The sequence below is a fragment of the Bos indicus x Bos taurus genome, chromosome 2 (genome assembly GCF_003369695.1).
Source record: "Bos indicus x Bos taurus breed Angus x Brahman F1 hybrid chromosome 2, Bos_hybrid_MaternalHap_v2.0, whole genome shotgun sequence".
NCBI classification, from domain to species: Eukaryota; Metazoa; Chordata; class Mammalia; order Artiodactyla; family Bovidae; genus Bos; species Bos indicus x Bos taurus.
Window position 1 is genome coordinate 91,014,265 of NC_040077.1, and position 22,029 is coordinate 91,036,293.

General features: G+C 36.8%; 1 protein-coding gene across 1 annotated transcript in view; it reads left to right on the forward strand.

The window, feature by feature from the left end:
* Nucleotides 1-22,029, forward strand: part of FAM117B (family with sequence similarity 117 member B) — a 73,909-nt gene that overhangs the window by 39,742 nt on the left and 12,138 nt on the right. Inside the window, exons 3-5 of the mRNA XM_027564613.1 lie at nucleotides 6,135-6,227; nucleotides 7,216-7,329; nucleotides 21,079-21,222. Coding sequence (XP_027420414.1) covers nucleotides 6,135-6,227; nucleotides 7,216-7,329; nucleotides 21,079-21,222 — 351 coding nt within the window. The remainder of the gene's footprint in view (nucleotides 1-6,134; nucleotides 6,228-7,215; nucleotides 7,330-21,078; nucleotides 21,223-22,029) is intronic.

Here is a 22,029-nt window from a genome sequence, read left to right on the forward strand (position 1 = left end):
ATTGGACTTAAAAATTTGTTACAGTAAAGGTTACTTTTTCATCCAACCTTATATTTTTGTGCCAAAAATCTTCATGTTTTGGGGAATGGATATTATTTTATATTGCTGATAGAGTCTATAAATGTAGATATCCTGACAAAGGGAGTCTGGAAGCAAAGTTTTGTACTTGTAGATTTATGAAAAGTTTTAATTAAAGGGATCTTAAAGGATCATTTGATCTAACTCCTAGTTTTACGAGTGAGGAAACTAAGGTCCAAGATCATAAAGCCAATTGTTGACTGTGTCTTAGTTGGGTGTAGTTTCTGTCACAGCAACTTAACTACAGTTATAACTTAATTAAATCTTTGTATAATCATTTAATGTTTCTCATAATCATTAGATGGCAAGCCCATGAAGGCAGGAACTGTGTCTGGCTTGCCCATTTTTATATTTTCATCCCCTATCTATACTTGATGGAATAAGCACTCCAGGAATATTTGCAACGGATTGAATGAGCAGAACAGTTAAAGCTTTATGGCTAGTGAAGAATGAAAATCATTTTAAAGAGTTAAAAGATCTTTGATACTGATTGTTGAAAATCAGCTAAGGTACATCTTGATTTAGACTTTAAATTTACGTCACTTGATGGTTGCTTGATCTCAGCACTTTATGAGAGAGCGTCCTTTTACAGGACCAAGTAAATACACTTTGCAGTGGTTTTTAGATTTACATATTGGCTTCCAGAATTCCATTAGTTTGTTTTCTGTTTTTTTGTTCTGATACTCTTAAAACTGAGCCCCACTGTTAGGGTAGATACTTAGGATTCGAAATTACCTTGAGGGTTATACTCCAGTTGCAACTGCAGAAATGAAAATGCAGAGTCTGTACTCTGCGTTGAGTCTTGTACTCATCAAAAGTAATGAGTCTTTTAAGGAACTGTGACTCTTTAAGCCAAAGAGTTCTGTGGTGGTTGGTGGTTTAGTGGTTTAGTCGCTAAGTCGTGTCCAACTCACTGCGACCCCATGGACTATAGCCAGGCTCCTCTGTCCATGGGATTCTCCAGGCAAGAATACTGGAGTGGATTGCTATTTCCTTCTCCAGGAGATCTTCTCAACCCAGGAATCGAAACCGGGTCTCCTGAATTGCAGGCAGATTCTTTACCAATTGAGCTATGAGCGAAGCCCTCTGCATTTATTCTAAATCTGTAACTTTACTGAGATTAGGGCATGGTCGTATAGAAAATGAGTAAAAATTCTTTTCCCATTTAGGTTATTACAGAATATTGAGCAGCATTTCCTATCCTATACAGTAGAATTTGAAAAATAGAAACCCATATATGTATAACTGAATCACTTTGCTGTATACCTGAAACTGACACCTTATTAATCAACTGTGCACCAATATAAAATTAAAAAAGGAAAATGAATATGGTCTCTACTTGCTTTAGCTTCATCCACATGTGATGTTTAAAGTAGTGTGAGTGTATTTCCTTCAATATTTCTGCAACCTTCTTTATTTCCTCTACAGTTTCAGATTCAGTGGGTTCAGATATTTTGCCTTACCAGTAAGAATGTACAGTTTTATAAATCGCTGGGAGCCCCTTGTTCTGTGGAAGTTCAGTAAGTCTCTTCAGCAAGTTGCTGTGATCTAGCTCTAGCTACCACTTGACTTGTGTTCCTGGCTTTCATTTTGTTTGTAATGCTTTCCCACCATTTGCCTGGATAGTTTACACTCTAATGCTCACAGCAGCTGCCTCTAATCCCATAGAATCTTGCCTGCCTACTTTTCCTGTCCTTCCAGGTTTGGATTAGGTGCCTTTCTTAGGGGACCTCAGTCATCACATCATATCCAAATTGGCTATTTATCCTTTCTCTCCTAGAAAAAACTCTTTGAGCATAAAAACTGTATTTTCTCTCTAACTCCAACACCTAGTCTAGTACCTGATATGTTAGAAGATACATATTGCTTTCCAGTATACAATGCAAAATTGAACAAAATTGATACATACTTAATTAAAACTCAATTTTACTTTGTATTAATTCCTGAGTGTCTTATAATAAAGGCTTGGCTTCTTAGTTGAACAAAGAAAGCAATTATCTTTTGAATTAGGAGGTTAAGTAAAATTAACGACTTTTGCTGAATATTTTTTCCTGCCTGAACATCTTATCACTGAAATTAACAATGCTGTCTTTTGCTCTTTATGCTTATTTTTATTTGTTTTGCTAATTAATACTTTTTATCTTTACTTTGTTCTTAAATCTATAAGAACCTTCCATATTCCTTTGCTTTTCCTTGAGTTTTTATACTTATATTGAATATCTTTAGTAATTTCTCTAATTTTTAAAAGCTTTTTGTTTGGAAAAGTCTCAAATTTATAGAAAAAAATCACAAGAATTAAGATTGAGCACCAGGGTACTCCTCACCTATATTTACCAATAAACATTTTTGCATATTTTGTGTTCTTTAATATATAATTGTTATTATCATTGATGTTATTATTTGCTCTTTGTACTTTACAGACATTGTGACTCTTCTCAAATACCTCAGAAAGTATATACGAACACAGACTTTAAAAATTTAATTATCAAATTCAGAAGATTGAGCATTGATGCAATTCTGTTCTTTATTATGTGGATACATAGACCCATTTTTTTTGGTGTGTTTCCCCAATTATGTTCTCTGTAGCAGTTTCTTCCTTAAGCTAGGATCCAGTGAAGGAGCGCAAGTCAACGTTTAAGTGTCATATTTCTTTAGAATTCTTTAATTTGGAATAGTTCCTCAGCTTTTGTCATTTGTGACATTGATACTTTCTAAGGATGCAAGGTGGTATTTTGTTGAATCTCAGCCCGGGTTTATCCATTTTTTAAACAATTCGATTCAGTAATAACATTTTTTACAGAAATACTGTAGTTGATGTGTGTTCTTTGTGCATGTGCATCAAGAAGTGCCCAACGTCAGTAATGTTGTTTCACCCACCGGGTACCCTTTGTAACTGTACCTGCACAGGCTGTGGGGAAATATTTGAGACTATAAATATCCCATTCCCCAACAGACTTTCACCCATTGTTTTTAGCATTTGTTGATGATTCTTGCTTAAATCAACAATGACTGTAGAAGTTCCAAATGATGACTTTCTAACTCTTGTCATTCTTCCTGCCTTTCTTTGTTGGTCTAATACTTTTTGATAGAAATGGTTCTTTATGAAATTGTCCAAAATGGATTTAAAATGTCGACTGATACGACTTAAGATTTATTTTTCCCCCTCTTTAACTTTTTACTAAGAGAATGTTCAACATATAAGAAAATGGGAAGGACATGTTAGCTGTCCTTAGATTCAGCAGTTTTAAACATAGCCATGTTTGTTTTATCAACCTTTGTGCTTTTATGTATGTATTTGCTGTACTTTCTCAAAGTGTGTTGCAGATTTCACATTTTATCCCTAAATCTTTCAGCATATATCTTCTTGTATAATCACAGTGCCATTAGCTCACTTAGGAAAATGAATAATTACATAATATCATGTAACGTCCAGTTTATGTTAAATTTACACAAGATTTCTTTCTTTTTTACCAGGATCCATTTGGAGAGTCAAGCATTTTACTTAGTTTCTCTTAGTTCCTTTTAATTTAGAACAGTTCATTTTCATTCTTATACTTTCTTTCAGTTTTAATAACATTGTTATTTTATGTTTTATGAATGACATATTTGTAAAGGAGATACTTTATCCTTTTTGAATTAGGAAGTAACTGTAGAATATGTCTCTGCACCAGTGAATATCCTGTTCCTTAGTAACTTTTCACCTAATGTTTTAGTGTCCATTGATAATCCTTGCCTAAAGGTGATATTTTTTTTTTCCTTAAACACAAGATAGCATATTCTGTACATTCTTCTGCAATTTTGTTTTCACTTAAAGGCATCATTTTATCCATATAGAAAAGTTTCCCCTGGTGTTAAAAGTTTTTTTACATCATATATGTAAAGAGGTATTATTTTGAATAGGCTATACATTTTTCATATAGTACAGAATTTGAGAGACATCTTCCCCTGAGGCAGCCACTGATACCAGTTTCTTTTGTTACCATGTATACTCTACATGTGTATATATTCTTTCTAGCAGTCCTATCTATAAAGGTCATTGCTGTACATACTGTACTGAGCCTTGACTTTTTCATTTAACAGTATCTCATGGAAATTATTTTGTGTAAGTATATTTTAGATTTCCTTATTAATTTTTATAGCTGCATATTATTCTGTTGTAATGATATGCCATAATTTATTTGGCCAATCCTCTGTTTGGTTATGGTGGTGATTATAGTCGCTAAGGTGGTTAAAATCCCTGATTGGGAAGAATTGAGAGCAGAAGAAGAGAGCGTCAGAGGATGAGATGGATGAATGGCATCACTGCTGCAATGGACATGAACTTGGGCAAACTCTGGGAGGTGGTAAGGCACAGGGAGGCTAGGCATGCTGCATTCCATGGGGTTGCAAAGAGTCGGACACGACTAGGTGACTGAACAACAATAGTTGCTAAGTCTTGTTCGACTCTTTCAACCCATGGACTGTAGCCTGCCCGGCTCCTCTGTTCATGGGATTTCCCAGTCAAGAATACTGAAGTCGGTGGCCTTTCCCTTATTCAGAGGATCTTCCTAACCCAGGGATTGAACGTCTCCTGTATTGCAGCCAGAATCTTTACTGCTGAGCCACCAGGGAAGCCCAGTCCTCTATTAACATTTTTCTAATCTCTTGCTTGCACAAATGGTGCTGTAGGGAATAATATATGTCATTTTGTGCATAGAGGCATAAATTTGTAGATCTGTGATATAAAGTACCAAAAGGTTATTGTGTCAAACAGTGTGTACATTTGTAACTCTGACAGCAGTTGCCATGTCACCTTCACTAAAGACTGTACGAATTTTACATTACACCAGCAATGGAGGAGAGTGTATGTAATCAAATTGCCTAGTCTTAGTAACCTTAACTTGCATTTCTCTTATTATGGGGTGAGGCTGAGCAGTATTTTCATGTGCTGAGAATGACTTTTTTCCCCCCGATACAGTGTTTTTAAGTTCTGGATTTTGTGTAACCACTAAGAATGTAACATTTTTGAAGCTGTACTCTGCAGTTATTTAAACCAAGAAAAGACATAATTTAGAGATTAAGATTATAAACTCTGGAATTTTAGGTTTATATCTTTGACTTCACCATTTCCTAGCTGTGAGACCTCAGGCAACTTCCCTAACCTCTCATTGTCACAACTTCTTTATCTACAGACCTTGAAGAACTTTGTGTATGTATTAAATCAGATAGCACAGTGATGACCTTTCATTTACTTTCATAAAGCACAGTATATAGCACATAATAAGATCACAGGAATGTTGCCTATTATCAGTATGCATTTGCTCAGTAAATGGTATGCTTATAATTATATAAAAATAGTAATTTTTATTAGTAATAGAAATGAAAGAAATAGGCTAAAGTATTGCAGTTAGGTAACTGGTGCTGAAGAATTATGGGTAATTTGCGTTATTTTAAGTATTTTGTAATACCTAATTTTTCTGTAATAGGCATGTATTTTGTAATAGGAAAATATGGTATACTTTTTTTTTTAGAAAGGAAAAATGTTTTCAGGTTTATTGAGATATAACTGACATATAACACTGTAAAGTTTAAGCCATACAGCATAATGATGTGACATATGTGTAGCAAAGAAAAAAAAAAACAAAACGTAAGCTTAGTTAACATCCATTACTTCATAGTTACCAAAAAAATCATTTTTCCTTGTGATGAGATCATCTAGGATCTAGTCTCTTAGCAACTTTCTAATACACCATACAGCAAGTGTTAACTATAGCCATTGTGTTGTATGTTATATCCTCAGTACTTATTTATCTTGTAACTGGAAGTTTATACATTTTGACCACCTTCATCCAATTCCCCCTCTGCTAACCACAAATCTGATCTCTTTTTCTATGGGCTTTTTTCTTTCTTTTAGATTCCATGTGTGAGATCATACAGTATTTTTTTATCTTTGTCTGACTTATTTCATTTAGCATGATGCCCTCAAGGTCAATCCATGTTGTTGCAAATATGGCATTCATTATTGTTAAATGATTTACTATTTTATTAAAACCTCTTTCTTCTCTTTCCCATTATAGACAGAGAGTGCATGGGCTGAAGAATACTCTGAAAAGAAGAAAGGGTCTCACAAACGTTCAGCATCGTGGGGCAGCACAGATCAGCTTAAGGAGGTCAGGAAAATGGTTCTAAGGAAGTGGGTGTGAAAGTTTGATCCCTTGGTTGACTAGTTCCCAGAAACCTGTGAGCTGCAGAGATTTGTCAGTTCCATTGTTTTTTAATTTATTTCTTTTTTTTTTGGTGGTGGTTTTGTTTATGAGAAATAATACCAGAAAAACAGAAAGATTTGAATAGGGAAATATACATGTAACTTACCTGATTATGTGGTTTTTTTATTTTTTAATGAGAATCCATAGCTGTTAATATAATTAAATATCAAATGTATGAGATTGTAGTGATACAACAAATTCACTCTTATTATTTCTATATACAATGGTAAGTATTTTTGATATTTAGTAACCCAGTATAACCAAGTTGATTATGGCCCTATGTTATGATTACCATTTTTTGTGCCTATAATTAGCATATTTGTGTTTTAAATATAATGTAGCCATAAAACAGAAAAATTCAGTCAAGGAATAATAATATTAATCATAATTAATAATCAGAGATTAATCAAAATTATATTTGTTATTTAAAGATTGTATCTAAATGCATTTCATGGCTTGAATTGATTTTTAAATAATACTGTTTACTTTTTTGGAGCTGTTGAAGGTAAGGTATTTGATAAATCTAATTCTGAATAAAATGTGACTTACTGTAAGGAAAATCAGAGAATAATTATCATTGTTTTTGAATTGTTTGTGAAAGCTATAAGGTATAATTGCTAAAAGCTTCATGTGTTTAATACTTTTGGGAAGCTTAAAGGTGCAGAACAGTGTTGGAACATAATTTTTTCTTTGAAAGAAAAATATACATTTATACATAGAATAGATATGTGTATATATACATATAAATTTTTAAAAGTAAATCAGATTTTTGTGGTATGGTTTAAAAACTCAAAAGATATAATAGGGTTGAGTTTTATTGGTTATTATTAAGCAAGGATATGTTTTATGTGATGTGGAAGACACTCTGACGCACTTATTTTCCCCTTTTCAGATTGCAAAATTACGCCAGCAATTGCAGAGAAGTAAACACAGCAGTCGGCATCATCGAGATAAAGAAAGACAGTCTCCATTCCATGGCAACCATGCAGCTATTAACCAGAGTCAGGTAGGAGCACAAGATACCACAAAATCCAGACAAGGGATATGTAGTTTTCCTGGTGTTATGTTATTGCATAGGTAAAGGGTTATGATAAAGATGTTCAAAAGCATGTTTGAAACAGTGATTAAATACTGAATCACAGCCTTCATTAAAAAAAAACCACAATACTAAGTTGACAAAAATGATATTTTCCTTTAATGATATGAGTTCTAGGAGATATAGCTGGTTACATATTTTGAATTTCGTCTTTGTCAGTGTGGTGTATTGGAGGCAGAATAACACAGATGAGCGTTGGCTGTGGAGCTAGAGCCTGGATAAGTAACCTGTTCAAAGTCTGTTTCCTCATGTGACAACAGAGGATGATAATGATACCTGGCACATGAAGTCTTTTAGTAGAAAAGGTCTTTAACTGCTTTGATTTCTTAATTGAACCCTATGAACTGCTCTTGATTGCTCACCCAGGGAGCATTTCTCTTCACTGAAATTGAATTGAAATTGGATGGCATCCCTTGGCAAAGAGAGAGCAAGAAAAACTTTGCCTGTTCCTTTTTTAGGTTGATAGCTTCTGATGATTGTCAAGTATATGTGGATTGTTTTCAAGAGAAAGTATGAGTGAAGGTGTATTTTTTTTTCAAACTAACTGATCATGTCTTAAAATATTGATAGGTGGGTCAAACTTGATTTTACAGATTTATAGTTTGATTGCAGTTTGGCTTCCAGTAACGTTTTTCCATATATAAGCCATTTTAATTATAAAATATGAATATACATTGACACATTTAAAAGCCTAAACAAATTGCATTTATATTTGGAGAAATGGAAAATGCAAAATTGACCAAGTAAGAAGTGAAAAATTTGAATAGACTATTGGGATACTAAATATTCCACTCACAAAAGGCTGCAGACCTACCTGGTTTTACAGGTGAGTTCGCCAACCTTCTGCTCCCTCTAATTCATCCATAAATAATTTAGATGCATTTCTAAGAGATAAATCCAGTTCTTATTTCCTATTCATATTTTTATTCCAAGTAGAATAGAAGTTAAGATTGAGTTTTATTGAATTTTAATTGATGGATTTTAGCAGTTTATAACTTTCTGAAGTGGTTTTTTAAAAAGTTGTATTTAAATTAACAGTTACAGTGGTAAAATTATCCAAAAATTTTTTTCCCCTGCTAGTTGAATTTGCTTAGTAAAGACTATTGAAGTTCACATGAACTTCACAAAGGTGCCTCTTTGTGGAGAAGGTGAGGACTAGAAAATACAGTAACTTGAAAAATAAATTCATGTGGCTTGACTTTTGTACACTTGACACACCAATCATCTTGACTACTTGACTTGCTTTATTGAGTGTTAAAGCCAGTCAGAGATCAAGCACGTGTGTATTATGATAGCTATGGCAGTAGTATTCAGAGTTAACTGAAACTTTAAGACTGTGAACATGAAAATATTATTCAAGTCATGATTGTGGCTTTGTGTAGTGGATTCTCTCTCTAAAGGAGAAAGTACCACTTGGAGATATGTGTGCTTTGAGGCCATTCCTCCATCCACGCAACATTTATCAAATATCTGCCATATGACTGGTATTGTAGTACTCATTAGTGGATGCAGTGATAAATGAAATGTTGGGGCTTTCCCCCCACCAAATCTCAGATAATAAGTAAACAGTTAATTTTTATACAGTATAATGAGTATGTTGATCAGGAAGTGTTCAGAGTATTGTAGAAGGAGCATTTATCCTTGAATTGACAATGAGCCATCTAGAAAGACTTCTGGAGAAAGTGGTGTCTAAGTGATCCATGAAGGATAGGTAGAATTTAGCCAGTTTTGGGCTTCCCTTGTGGCTTAGCTGGTAAAGAATCTGCCCACAATGTGGGAGACCTGGGTTCGATCCCTGGGTTGGGAAGATTCCCCTGGAGAAGGGAAAGGCTACCCACTCCAGTATTCTGGCCTAGAGAATTCCATGGACTGTATAGTCCATAGGATTGCAAAGAGTCAGACAGGACTAGAGATCTTCACTTTCACTTTCTGGACGCAGAAGAAATCATGGCTCTAGGGATGGTTGATAGTAAGAGATTAGGTTAGCCAGAGCTGAAAGTCTTCATGTCTCAGTTGTTAAGAAATTTGGACTTTGTCCTTGAAGCACCTGAGAACTATTTGCTACAATGCAGGGGGTTGACAGGTGATCAGATATGCATTTTGACATGATCATTATGAGTTCAGAGTAGAGAATGAATTTGGTACAGGACAAGATTAGGGACAGGAAAATCTATAAATAGATTTATAATCCATGTAAGAAATGATGGTGACCTAAAGTAAGGTAGAAGCTATGGAACTGGAGAGAATGGACAAACCTGAGTCATATTTAGAAAGCAATAATTAATAGTTGAACTTGAGTAAGTACTTCAGAGAAGGCAGTGGCAACCCACTCCAGTACTCTTGCTTGGAGGGTCCCATGGGCGGAGGAGCCTGGTGGGCTGTAGTCCATGGGGTCGCACAGAGTTGGACATGACTGCAGCGACTTAGCAGTGAGTACTTACTAAGTAGCGACTTAGCAGTGAGTACTTACAATATGGGAACACTGTACTCAGCTTTTGTATATTTAGCAGTGACTTAGCAGTGAGTACTTACAATATGGGAACACTGTACTCAGCTTTTGTATATTTAGCAGTGACTTAGCAGTGAGTACTTACAATATGGGAACACTATACTCAGCTTTTGTATACTAAGCAGTGACTTTGCAGTGAGTATTTACAATACGGGAACACTGTACTCAGCTTTTGTATATTTAAGCATTTAATCCTCATCTTTGAGATGGAGATTGTTACTATTCCAATTTACAGGCAAAGAATTAAGGCTCAGAGAGTTCATGTATCTTGTTCAAGGTCATATGAGACAGAGCTGGGATTCTAATAGAAGCATTTTGACTTCAGAGTCTGAGTCTTTAAACTTTTTTAGCTTATGGTTGATGATATGGGAATGATAGACATATAGGAGTAAAAGGTAAGGCCAATTCTAGCCTTTAAATATGATTTAAGAAATATATCGACCTACCTCACACCATGTACAAAAGTAACTCAAAATGGATCAAAGACCTCAATATAAGAGCCAAAACTAAAAACTCTTAGATGAAAACATAGGCATAAATGTGATGTTGGATTAGGCAATGGTTTGTTAGATATGACACCAGAAGCACAAGCAACAGTAGAAAAAAGTACATAAATTGGGCTTTATCATAGTTAAAAACTTTAGTGCTTCAAAGATAAGCTACAAAATAGGCAAAAATATATACAAATCATATGAAACACTTGTATCTAAAATATATGAAGAACTCTTGAAACTCAACAATAAAAAGACAAGCAGTCCAATTTAAAAATGGACAAAGGATCTAAATAGAGAGTTCTCCAAGGAAGATGAGCAAATAGCCAATAGGTGTGTGAAAAAGATATCTATCATTATTTGTCTATAGGGAAATGAATACAAATTCCAGTGAGATACTACTTCATACCCACTAGAACAGCTAAAACTAAAAAGACAAATAGCAGGTTTTAGAAAGAATGTGGAGAAATCGAAACCATTATATATTGCCGATAGGAATGTAAAATCCTGTTAGCACTGTATAAGCTGATAGGAATGTAAAAAAGTCTAGTAGTTCCTCAAAAGGCTAAATAAACATAGAGTTACTGTATGACCCAGTGCTTCTTCTCCAAATTATGTACTAAAAAGAGTTGAAAACATATGTTCATAAAAAAACTTGTACACAAATGTTCATAGCAGCATGGCTCACAGTAGCCAAAATTTGGAAACAACCAAATTGTCCTTCAACCGATGAGTAGATAAATATAATGCAGTATATATCCATACAATGGAATATTCAGTTCAGTTCAGTTCAGTTACTCAGTCGTGTCTGACTCTTTGTGACCCCATGAATCGCAGCATGCTAGGTCTCTCTCCTGCTAAGACGCTTCAGTCGTGTCCGACTCTGTGTGACCCCATAGACGGCAGCCCACCAAGCTCTGCCGTCCCTGGGATTCTCCAGGCAAGAACACTGGAGTGGGTTGCCATTTCCTTCTCCAATGCATGAAAGTGAAAAGTGAAAGTCAAGTCGCTCAGTCGAGTATGACTTTTAGCGACCCCACGGACTGCAGCCTACCAGGCTCCTCCATCTATAGGTCTCTCTATCCATCACCAACTCCCTGAGTCTATCCAGACCCATGTCCATTGAGTCGGTGATGCCATCCAACCACCTCATCCTGTTGTCCCCTTCTCCTCCCGCCCTCAATCTTTCCCAGCATCAGGGTCTTTTCAAATGAGTCAGCTCTTCGTATCAGGTGGCCAAAGTATTGGAGTTTCTGCTTCAACATCAGTCCTTCCAACGAACACCCAGGACTGATCTCCTTTAGGATGGACTGGTTGAATCTCCTTGCAGTCCAAAGGACTTTCAAGAGTCTTCTCCAACACCACAGTTCAAAAGCATCAATTCTTTGGTGCTCAGCTTTCTTTATAGTCCAACTCGCACATCCATACATGACCACTGGAAAAACTTTAGCCTTGACTAGACGGACCTTTGTTGGCAAAGTAATGTCTCTGCTTTTTAATATGCTGTCTAGGTTGGTCATAACTTTCCTTCTAAGGAGTAAGCGTCTTTTAATTTCACGGCTGCAGTCACCATCTGCAGTGATTTTGGAGCCCAAAAAAATAAAGTCTGACACTGTTTCCACTGTTTCTCCATCTATTTGCCATGAAGTGATGGAACCAGATGCCATGATCTTCGTTTTCTGAATGTTGAGCTTTAAGCCAACTTTTTCACTCTCCTCTTTCACTTTCATCAAGAGGCTCTTTAATTCTTCTTCACTTTCTGCCATAAGAGTGGTGTCATCTGCATATCTGAGGTTATTGATATTTCTCTCAGCAATCTTGATTCCAGCTTGTGCTTCATCCAGCCCAGCATTTCTTGGTGTACTCTGCATATAAGTTAAATAAGCAGGGTGACAATATACAGCTTTGATGTACTCCTTTCCCTATTTGGAACCAGTCTGTTGTTCCATGCCCGGTTCTAACTGTTGCTTCCTGACCTGCATACAGGTTTCAGAAGAGGCAGGTCAGGTGGTCTGGTATTCCCATCTCCTTCAGAATTTTCCACAGTTTGTTGTGATCCATAGAGTCAAAGGCTTTGGCATAGTCAATAAAGCAGAAATAGATATTTTTCTGGAACTCCCTTGCTTTTTTGATGATCCAGTGGATGTTGGCAATTTGATCTCTTGTTCCTCTGCCTTTTGTAAAACCAGCTTGAACGTCTGGAAGTTCACGGTTCATGTATTACTGAAGCCTGGCTTGGAGAATTTTGAGCATTACTTTACTAGCGTGTGAGATGAGTGCAATTGTGTAGTAGTTTGAGCATTCTTTGGCATTGCCTTTCTTTGGGATTGGAATGAAAACTGACCTTTTCCAGTCCTGTGGCCACTGCTGAGTTTTCCAAATTTGCTGGCATATTGAATGCAGCACTTTCACAGCATCATCTTTTAGGATTTGAAATAGCTCAACTGGAATTCCATCACCTCCACTAGCTTTGTTCGTAGTGATGCTTTCTAAGGCCCACTTGACTTCATATTCCAGGATGTCTGGCTCTAGGTGAGTGTGAGTTACCACACCATCGTGTTTATCTGGATCATGAAGATCTTTTTTGTACAGTTCTTCTGTGTATTCTTGCTACCTCTTCTTAATATCTTCTGCTTCTGTTAGGTCCATACCATTTCTGTCCTTTATTGAGCCCGTATTACTTGGTTACAAAAAATGAATGGAATACTGATACATACGACCATATGGGTGAACCTTGGAAACATTATGCTAAGTGAAAGAAGCCAGACACAAAGGAACACATGATTTCCCTCATATGAAATGTCCAGGAGAAGCAAACCCATAGAGACAGATTGTAGACTGGTGATTGCTTAAAGGTAAGAAAGTTGAGGGAAGATGGAGAATGAGTGCTGATGTGTGAGGGACTTGTTTTTTGGTTTGATTCTAAGATTAATTGTGATAATAGTGGTACATTTCTGTTCAATTACTGTTCATAAGCAGAAGTTGTACACTTGAAATGCGTGAGTTGTATGATACTGTGAATTATTTTTCAATAAAGTTCTACCAAAAAACGTGTACTAACCAACATAAAAATGAATAGATAAAATGCAAATGTAATTGTCTGGAAATAATAGATTAGATGCTAACAAAGAACCCAGAAGTAACCCAGGAGGTCTTATAACTGTAGAAGGTGAGCACAGGTGCTCTGAGCTCAGATTGTTTAGCGTAAGATCTGAGTCATGCTGCTTGCTAGCTATTTGAAGTTCCTTGGGTTCTCTGCATTATATTACCTGTTTGTTGTGTTGTTCTGAGGATTAAATGGTGCATGTGTGTGTGTGTTAGTCACTCAGCTGTGTTCGACGCTTTGTGTTCCCATGAACTGTAGCTCTCCAGGCTCCCCTGTCCATGGAATTCTCCAGGCAAGAATACTGGAGCAGTTAGCCATTCCTTTCTCCAAGGAATCTTCCCAACCCAGGGATTGAACCTGGGTCTTCTGCATTGCAGGCAGATTCTTTACCATCTGAGCCACCAGGGAAGCCCACTAAATGGTATTCAGTTTAGTCCAGTCACTCAGTTGTGTCTGACTCTTTGTGATCCCATGGGCTGCAGCATGCCAGGCCTCCCTGTCCATCACCAACTCCCAGAGCCTGTTCAAACTCATGTCCATCGAGTCAGTGATGCCATCCAACCATCTCATCCTCTGTTGGCCCCTTCTCCTCCTGCCTTTGGCTTTTCTCAGCATCAGGGTCTTTTCCAATGAGTCAGTTCTGCACATCAGGTGGCCAAACTATTGGAGCTTCAGCTTCAGTCCTTCGAATGAATATTCAGGACTGATTTCCTTTACAATTGACTGTTTTGATCTTGCAGTCCAAGGGACTCTCAAAAGAGTCTTCTCCAACACCGTAGTTCAAAAGCATCAGTTCTTCGGTGCTGAGCTTTCTTTATGGTATAGAGTATTATAAAACAGTTAATGTAATTCTTGGCATAGAATAACTGCTCAATAAATCTCAGGTTGCCTCCAGTTGGATTTTTCTTTAGGCTTCTCTGCCAATTCATATTTAACTTATTTTCTAAAACTTTAATTATCATAAAAATATTTACATGCTTATTACAAGAAACTTTAGAAACTAAAGTCAATAGAAAAATTATATCTCTATACTGTACATTTTAAACTTATACAATGTGGTATGTCAATTATCTCAATAAAACTAGAAGAAAAACTAAAAATAAGAAATGTTAGACCTCAGTCAAGCTGTTACTTTAAAAAAAAAATCAAATAGGAAAGAAAAATCATCCAGTTTCACTCTATAAAGACAGGTATTCCTTAAATTCTTTCTTTTTCCTTTTTCATTCCTTGTGGAGATCATACCATGTATTAGAGTATGTATTTTTAAAAATTTATTTAGTGTGGAAAAATGTTTGTTATTCAGAGGGCTTCAGAAACATTTTTAATGTTCCAGATTCTGTAGAGCAGTTCTCTAACTTTGGTCATTTAGTTGGGTCCAGTTACTGTGTGCTTAAAGCTTTTTTCTACATTATACTTTTCTAGGGGTAGAAAATAACTTTCCATTATTTGGTTAATAAGTTTAAATATCTGGGGGCTCTTTGACTTTCCTCTTCATAGGCTCTCCAAGTTATTACAGTTTTTTTGTTTGGAGTTCATGATATGTAGATGATTATTTTGGGGGGGGGGGCGGATTCAGCTTTTATCTTTACCCCTTTACACTAAACAAAACAGAAGAAATTTTATTGGATTAAACTGCAAAAGTAGTTAATTGGTGGAACACATGCATAAAAAGCCAGATAGGAAGACAAGCTTATTTATCATGGGGGACCCAGTGCTCTGTGACTACCTTGAAGGGTAGGAGGTGGGAAGGGGAAGGCAGGTTCAAGAGGGAGATGACATTTGTATGCCTGTGGCTGATTCATGTTGATGGATGGCAGAAACCAGCACAGTATTGTAAAGCAGTTATTCTCCAATTAAAAAAAAAGGAGACATATGTGAATGACAGTAGTTTGTAGTTTTTGGAAAAGACATTAAAAAAGAAAAGTCAAATTACATGTTACTGTTTGTAGCACACTGTTTACATCAATATTAAAGGGGAGAAAACACTAATCTAGGGACAGATAAACCACATGGTCCAAGTCTTTAGGAAGATTATTGGGAAATTCCTTTAGCATCCTTTAATGATCAAGGACAGTATTGTTCTGATAGTGGATAGTCTGTAACCACTGGCTAACATGAGATCTTTTTCTTGGGCTTGCAATGGATTTTTTACAGTTAGAGAATTCTGACATACTTTTGAGTGATTCCTTCCCTGGAAATTCAGGAGGGGGGATTATTTATTATGAAGAATAACTGCTGCCAAGTTCCTTAGGAGAGAGAAACTTTTCACATGTCATTGGTTTCCAAAATTGACAAAACTCTTGGATACTTAAGGTATCATTTTTAAGGAGTATTTTAATAAATACCCTCATTAGAAGATGTGGCCAAGAATTCCAGTCAGTTCTGGTGAGGTGGATGAACCTAGAACCTGTTACACAGAGTGAAGTAAGTCAGAAAGAATAAAATATCGTATGTTAACACATATGTATGGAATCTAGAAAAATGGTACCAATGAATCTATTTGCAGTGCAGGAATAGAGACGTAGACATAGGGAACAGACCTGTGGACGCTGCAGGGGAAGGAGAGAGAGGGATGAATTGAGAAAGCAGCATTGACACATACACATTATCGCATGTAAAAGAGATAGCTGGTGGGAATTGCTGTATGATGCAGGGAGCTCAACCTGGTGCTCTGTGACTACTCAGAGTGGTGGGAGGGAGGTTCAAGAGGCGGGGACATACGTATACTGGTGGTTAATGCATGTTGATGTACGGCAGAAACTGACACAACATTGTAAAACAATTATCCTCCAGTTAAAAAAAAAATTTTTTTTCCAAAAAGATGTAGCTATCACGTTTCAGAATTGTTTGATGATTAGAGTCAGATGTTAGTAACAGAAGAGCTGGAGATGCAGCATAAACTAATTTAAGAGTGCACATTTTTAAAATCATGCAGGTGTTTCTGGCTGTGATAGGCTCAAACAAGAAAGCCCTCCCATAGGATTTTCTTATTGCTTCATCTGGGCTGGGCACACGATAGTTTTGTAATAGCTTAGGAGGGTTTGAGAGCAAAGGGATCATGAGAAAGAAAAGGGGAGGAAAAAAAAACATATTTTCATCTGAGAAGTGAGAGAAGCATTGCACTTTAAAGAGAAAATTGCTTCTTAGCACTGGAATCTTTGTGTGCCTGTCCAGGACACGATTGCTGTTCTTGAAAGTTTCAAGATTTTGCCACTGAGAAATCAAAACAGTAGGTGCTTCAGCTGTGACCTTCATTAGAGAATATAGCTATAGCTTAGAAGAGCTAAAAGGGGGATACACACCAGAGGACACTGATCTCTGGAGGACAGAAATAAAGTGATGCTGACGGGACAGGAGGAATCAAGGCCCCCCTACCAAAGCCCCTATGATGGGAAAGCTTTTTTCCCCCAGTGCTTTCTAATTTTTTAAAAAATCCATTCTAAACATCCGTTGTGGCCACCGTTTTGTTGTATTAGGGTTTCTGGCTCATATTTCTCTCCTAGATTTCTGTTGAATTGCTCAACAGACCTTTTTCTATCCTACACAGTTTTGTTCCTTTGAAAATTTAGCTCTCTTTGTCTTTTCCCCTGCTCAGCTACTACTTCAGTAGGTATTCTTCCCATCTTTCCTGAGTCTGCTTGTCTTGCCACAATTTTATCCCCATTCTTTGAAACAGATATTTAAGTTATAGTGTAGATTGGATTCTTATGAAGCTTCAGGGTTAGCCAAACCGTCTCTTGGAGTTCTTTGTTGGTTAGTTCACAGCTTTAATGCAGTTTGATCTTTAAGCTGTAACGTAATATATAGATAGACGGAGAATGTAAATAGCAAAAAGAAAACTTTAAAACCGTGATTCACCTAATTGAAATCTTACTTGAGTGGAAAACTATGATTTGAAGAGAAAGAATCAAGAACTGAGAAAAATAAGAGATCCTTGTTGTTTCCAAAGGCCAAATCTTAGGAGAGAGAGATTTTTCCTTAATAATGGAAGGATTTTTAACCTTTCAGAGCTGTCTAAGGATCAGATCAGTTCAGATCAGTCGCTCAGTCATGTCCGACTCTTTGCGACCCCATGAATCGCAGCACGCCAGGCCTCCCTGTCCATCACCAACTCCCGGAGTTCACTCAAACTCACGTCCATCGAGTCAGTGATGCCATCCAGCCATCTCATCCTCTGTCGTCCCCTTCTCCTCCTGCCCCCAATCCCTCCCAGCATCAGGGTCTTTTCCAATGAGTCAACTCTTCGCATGAGGTGGCCAAAGTACTGGAGTTTCAGCTTCAGCATCATTCCTTCCAAAGAAATCCCAGGGCTGATCTCCTTCAGAATGGACTGGTTGGATCTCCTTGCAGTCCAAGGGACTCTCAAGAGTCTTCTCCAACACCACAGTTCAAAAGCATCAATTCTTCGGCGCTCAGCCTTCTTCACAGTCCAACTGTCACATCCATACATGACCACAGGAAAAACCATAGCCTTGACTAGACGGACCTTTGTTGGCAAAGTAATGTCTCTGCTTTTGAATATGCTATCTAGGTTGGTCATAACTTTCCTTCCAAGGAGTAAGCGTCTTTTAATTTCATGGCTGCAGTTACCATCTGCAGTGATTTTGGAACCCAGAAAAAGAAAGTCTGACACTGTTTCCACCTTTTCCCCATCTATTTCCCATAAAGTGATGGGACCGGATGCCATGATCTTCGTTTTCTGAATGTTGAGCTTTAAGCCAACTTTTTCACTCTCCACTTTCACTTTCATCAAGAGGCTTTTGAGTTCCTCTTCACTTTCTGCCATAAGGGTGGTGTCATCTGCATATCTGAGGTTATTGATATTTCTCCCGGCAATCTTGATTCCAGCTTGTGTTTCTTCCAGTCCAGCGTTTCTCAAGTTAAATAAGCAGGGTGACAATATACAGCCTTGACGTCCTTCTTTTACTATTTGGAACCAGTCTGTTGTTCCATGTTCAGTTCTAACTATTGCTTCCTGACCTGCATACAATTTCTCAAGAGGCAGATCAGGTGTTCTGGTAGTCCCATCTCTTTCAGAATTGTCTACAGTTTATTGTGATCCACACAGTCAAAGGCTTTGGCATAGGACATCTCTCAGTTAATATGATTGCCCACTTGTATTTGTATAGGCTGACTTATATTTAGAAATACAGATTTTATTAAAGAAAGCTATGTAGATGTGGGAAAAATAAATTATATATACACACAAAATTCCTTAAGAACCCTTGAAATGAAGCATAAAAGTTCCAAGTATAATCATTTTTTTATTTTTAAATATTTTAGAGCATAGTTTATGTAAGGAGTAAAACCAAAGGCCTATTACTTTTTATTTATGGAATAATAACACTATGCTTAATGAAGAAAATATTTCCCAGACAGCTTGGTAGATTATTTTTCTTCTAATCGTATAACTATTTGCTGGTTAAATGAATTACTGTTGAACCTTTGCTTCATTTACCTAAAATGGTGTGTTGACCTTAAGAAAGTGGGCATTTTCTTTTTTTTTCCTTCCTTTCTTTCCTTTGCTTTAAATAAATTAAACTATTGACACTTGCCGCTATTTTAGATTACATTTGAGAAGAACTTCTTACCAATTATCTAGGATATGACTTCTGTAGCTGCCTGGAAAGGCAGTAACAAGATGTCCAGTTATTACACTGGTGGGTTCCTGTTGTGTGCATTTCTCAACATGACACCCAGCAGACTTAAGCTTTCTGTTCTTAGAAGACTTACTAACAGATCCTTATGGTTCCAAAATCCAGAAAGGTCAACATTTTGCAGAAACCTTGACAGATCATCTTCCCCTTCTAGTCTTCTCCTTCTTCATTTTTGTAATGTTAGCTACAAACCAGATGCAGCCTAAAAATGGCATCCAAAGCAAGCCATTATTCATGTTGTTTTGTGATTTTAGGAGAGAAAATTAAGTTTAGAATTGAGTACCTTTCACTCAATATAAAAAATAAAATCAAAGTTCTGTTTGTAGTATATATACTGATAACTCCTGAAATCTTAGTCTGTAGCAGTTCTCTGTTACCTCATTAGTTTTTGACAGAGGAAGAGTCCAGGCACAGGAAGGATGCCTGCCTGACAGAAATGCTCTCACACGCGCTCCACTGCAGACTAGTGAGCTCTGGGTTCCTTTTAACCCATAGGTGCTTCCGTCCAATCAGTTTCCTTTCGTCCCTTCATTCGTTTTTGTTTTCTCTTGCCACCGCTTTGAGAAAGGTTTCTTTCCTTCCTTGACCTGTCATGAACCAAACCATATTCTTAGCTTCATTCTCCCACTCTTATCCCAAGAGTAAGTACATATCTAATTGGAGAGAGTTTCTTTTCTTTTCTTTTTTTTTTTTAGGCCTGTTTTAGATTATTCTTTGGGATATTATTCTGTTGCTAAGGAAACAAGAGGGTGAGAATAGGTAAAAAAAGAAAAAAGTACCCTTCAAGGTGTTAGTGACAGGTCTTGGGATATAAAAAACTGATGGGAAATTGCCAGTTTCAGTGGCTGTCTTAGGCATTGTTTCACTGAAGTAGGAAAGTGAAGACCTTGGGGTGAGAGTAGGGTGGAGGGTGGAGAATGCAAGTTCTTGGAAGAATGGAGGGGAGGGCTCTGGTGTTTACTTTCCTCTTCCTGTCCCGTCTTATCACAGTCCTGTCACAGGGTGAACCAGGCTGGCCTGCTGATGAGGCTTTCGGGAAGTGCGGGAAGTTACTGGCTTTGTAGCACTAAGACGGAAGGATTGAAGAATAGGGGATCTGAAACCTCCCTGAAAGAGAGGTTTCTCAAAGAGGCCTCCCTAAATGAAGGATGAATTAATCACATTTCTTTACCAGACAGCAGGACAATACTAGATGACCTTCTGGCACACTGTTGCTATGAACTTTGGCAGATACCTTGCAATTCTTGTTTCATATTTTATTTTGAGTATCTTGTCAGGAAACCAAGTGATATCCTGTAATATAATCAGTTATTTTTTTTCAAAAGTAATACTGTGCCAGTGGGAACATTTTTTTTAAACTAGAGATAAGCTTTGAAACAAAACATTAAAATAATTGCAGTTGAAGTATAAATAAATTTCACAGGGAAGTTACTCTATCATCTTGCTACTGTATATGGACTTTGGAAGTGATTTTGTTTTTCCTACCAAATTTTTTTTTTTTTTGATAAATTACTTTTTGTTATTTATTTTCTGGAATATAGATAATTATGGCAGTGGAGGACTTTAAAGTTATGTTCTGAAATCTGAACTCCTATAATCATAAAAGAATGTCTGAGGTTAAGATTCTTTTAGTGTTTTCCTGTATCCCTCTTCTCTTTACAGTCCCTCATAGATGTGAATTAATTTCTGAAATTCTACCTTGATTGTCTGGGATTTTTGCTTGAAATTATATTTCATGTATACCAAGGAGCAGGTTTCGTTATTCACACTTTTTGTGAGGTCTATAAATTTTGATTTATTTTAGAGTTACCCAGATCAAGTAAGTATGTTTCCATCTAGAGAATGTAAAGGTAGTAATAAATGTTTCTTCTCCCCACTCCACCACTTTTTCTTAAGGCCCCTGTTCCAAAGAGTGCACTTATTCCAGTAATTCCCATCACCAAATCAACAGGCTCCCGGTTCCGGAATAGTGTGGAAGGACTGAATCAGGAGATTGAAATAATAATTAAAGAGACTGGGGAAAAGGAAGAGCAACTTATAGTAAGTAATCTTGTATCTTAAAATCAGCCTTATACATTAATTCTTCTAATTATTTTTTAAAAATCACAATTTTGGTTTCCATATTTACATGTTTCTTGCTTCTTGTTGAGAATAAAAATTTATCTCTTTTGAAAAACTCTTGACCTTTGCAAGTAAATGACAGTTTTTGTTTCTTGGCATCTCATAGAGACAACTGATAGGACTTAAATTTGGGTCTTTGAACAGAAACTATTTTTTGTTTTTCTGTATTTAAAAAATCAATATCACTTCTCATTATCTGTAACTCCATTTAACAAAAGTTCAGCTTACTGGTTTGTTGGTGGTGGCGTGGAGTATTTTCTGAGTATGAATATATATCTTACGGTTTGTCAGTTACTGTTTGGTTGACTGTATCATTGTGAAGCACAGGTCTGTTTACCTATAACATACATAGAATGTGTATTCTATTAACTGTGACATACAAAAGTATGGTTTATATGTAAGACAGAAAATTTCCTGTTTATATTTAAAAGCATGTCACAGTATCCTGAAGCTTTCATTCTCCAGTGAAAGAGGATTTGGGGAGTTTAAAGTAGTATTTTATTGATGCCTGAGATTTCTCTCCCTTAAGATGAAAGGCTGGTTTAGCTTAGAGAAAACACCACTGCCCACACCCTACCCTCCTTCACTGCATGATGGTGAAACTTCCCCTGATGGATAATAAAGGTAAACGCGGCAAAGGTGTCCAGGGAGCTGGTTTCCCTGCTAAGTGAGTCACACAAGCCTTCCTCTGAACATTCTCCTTGATTTCCCTCTATAATTAGCACT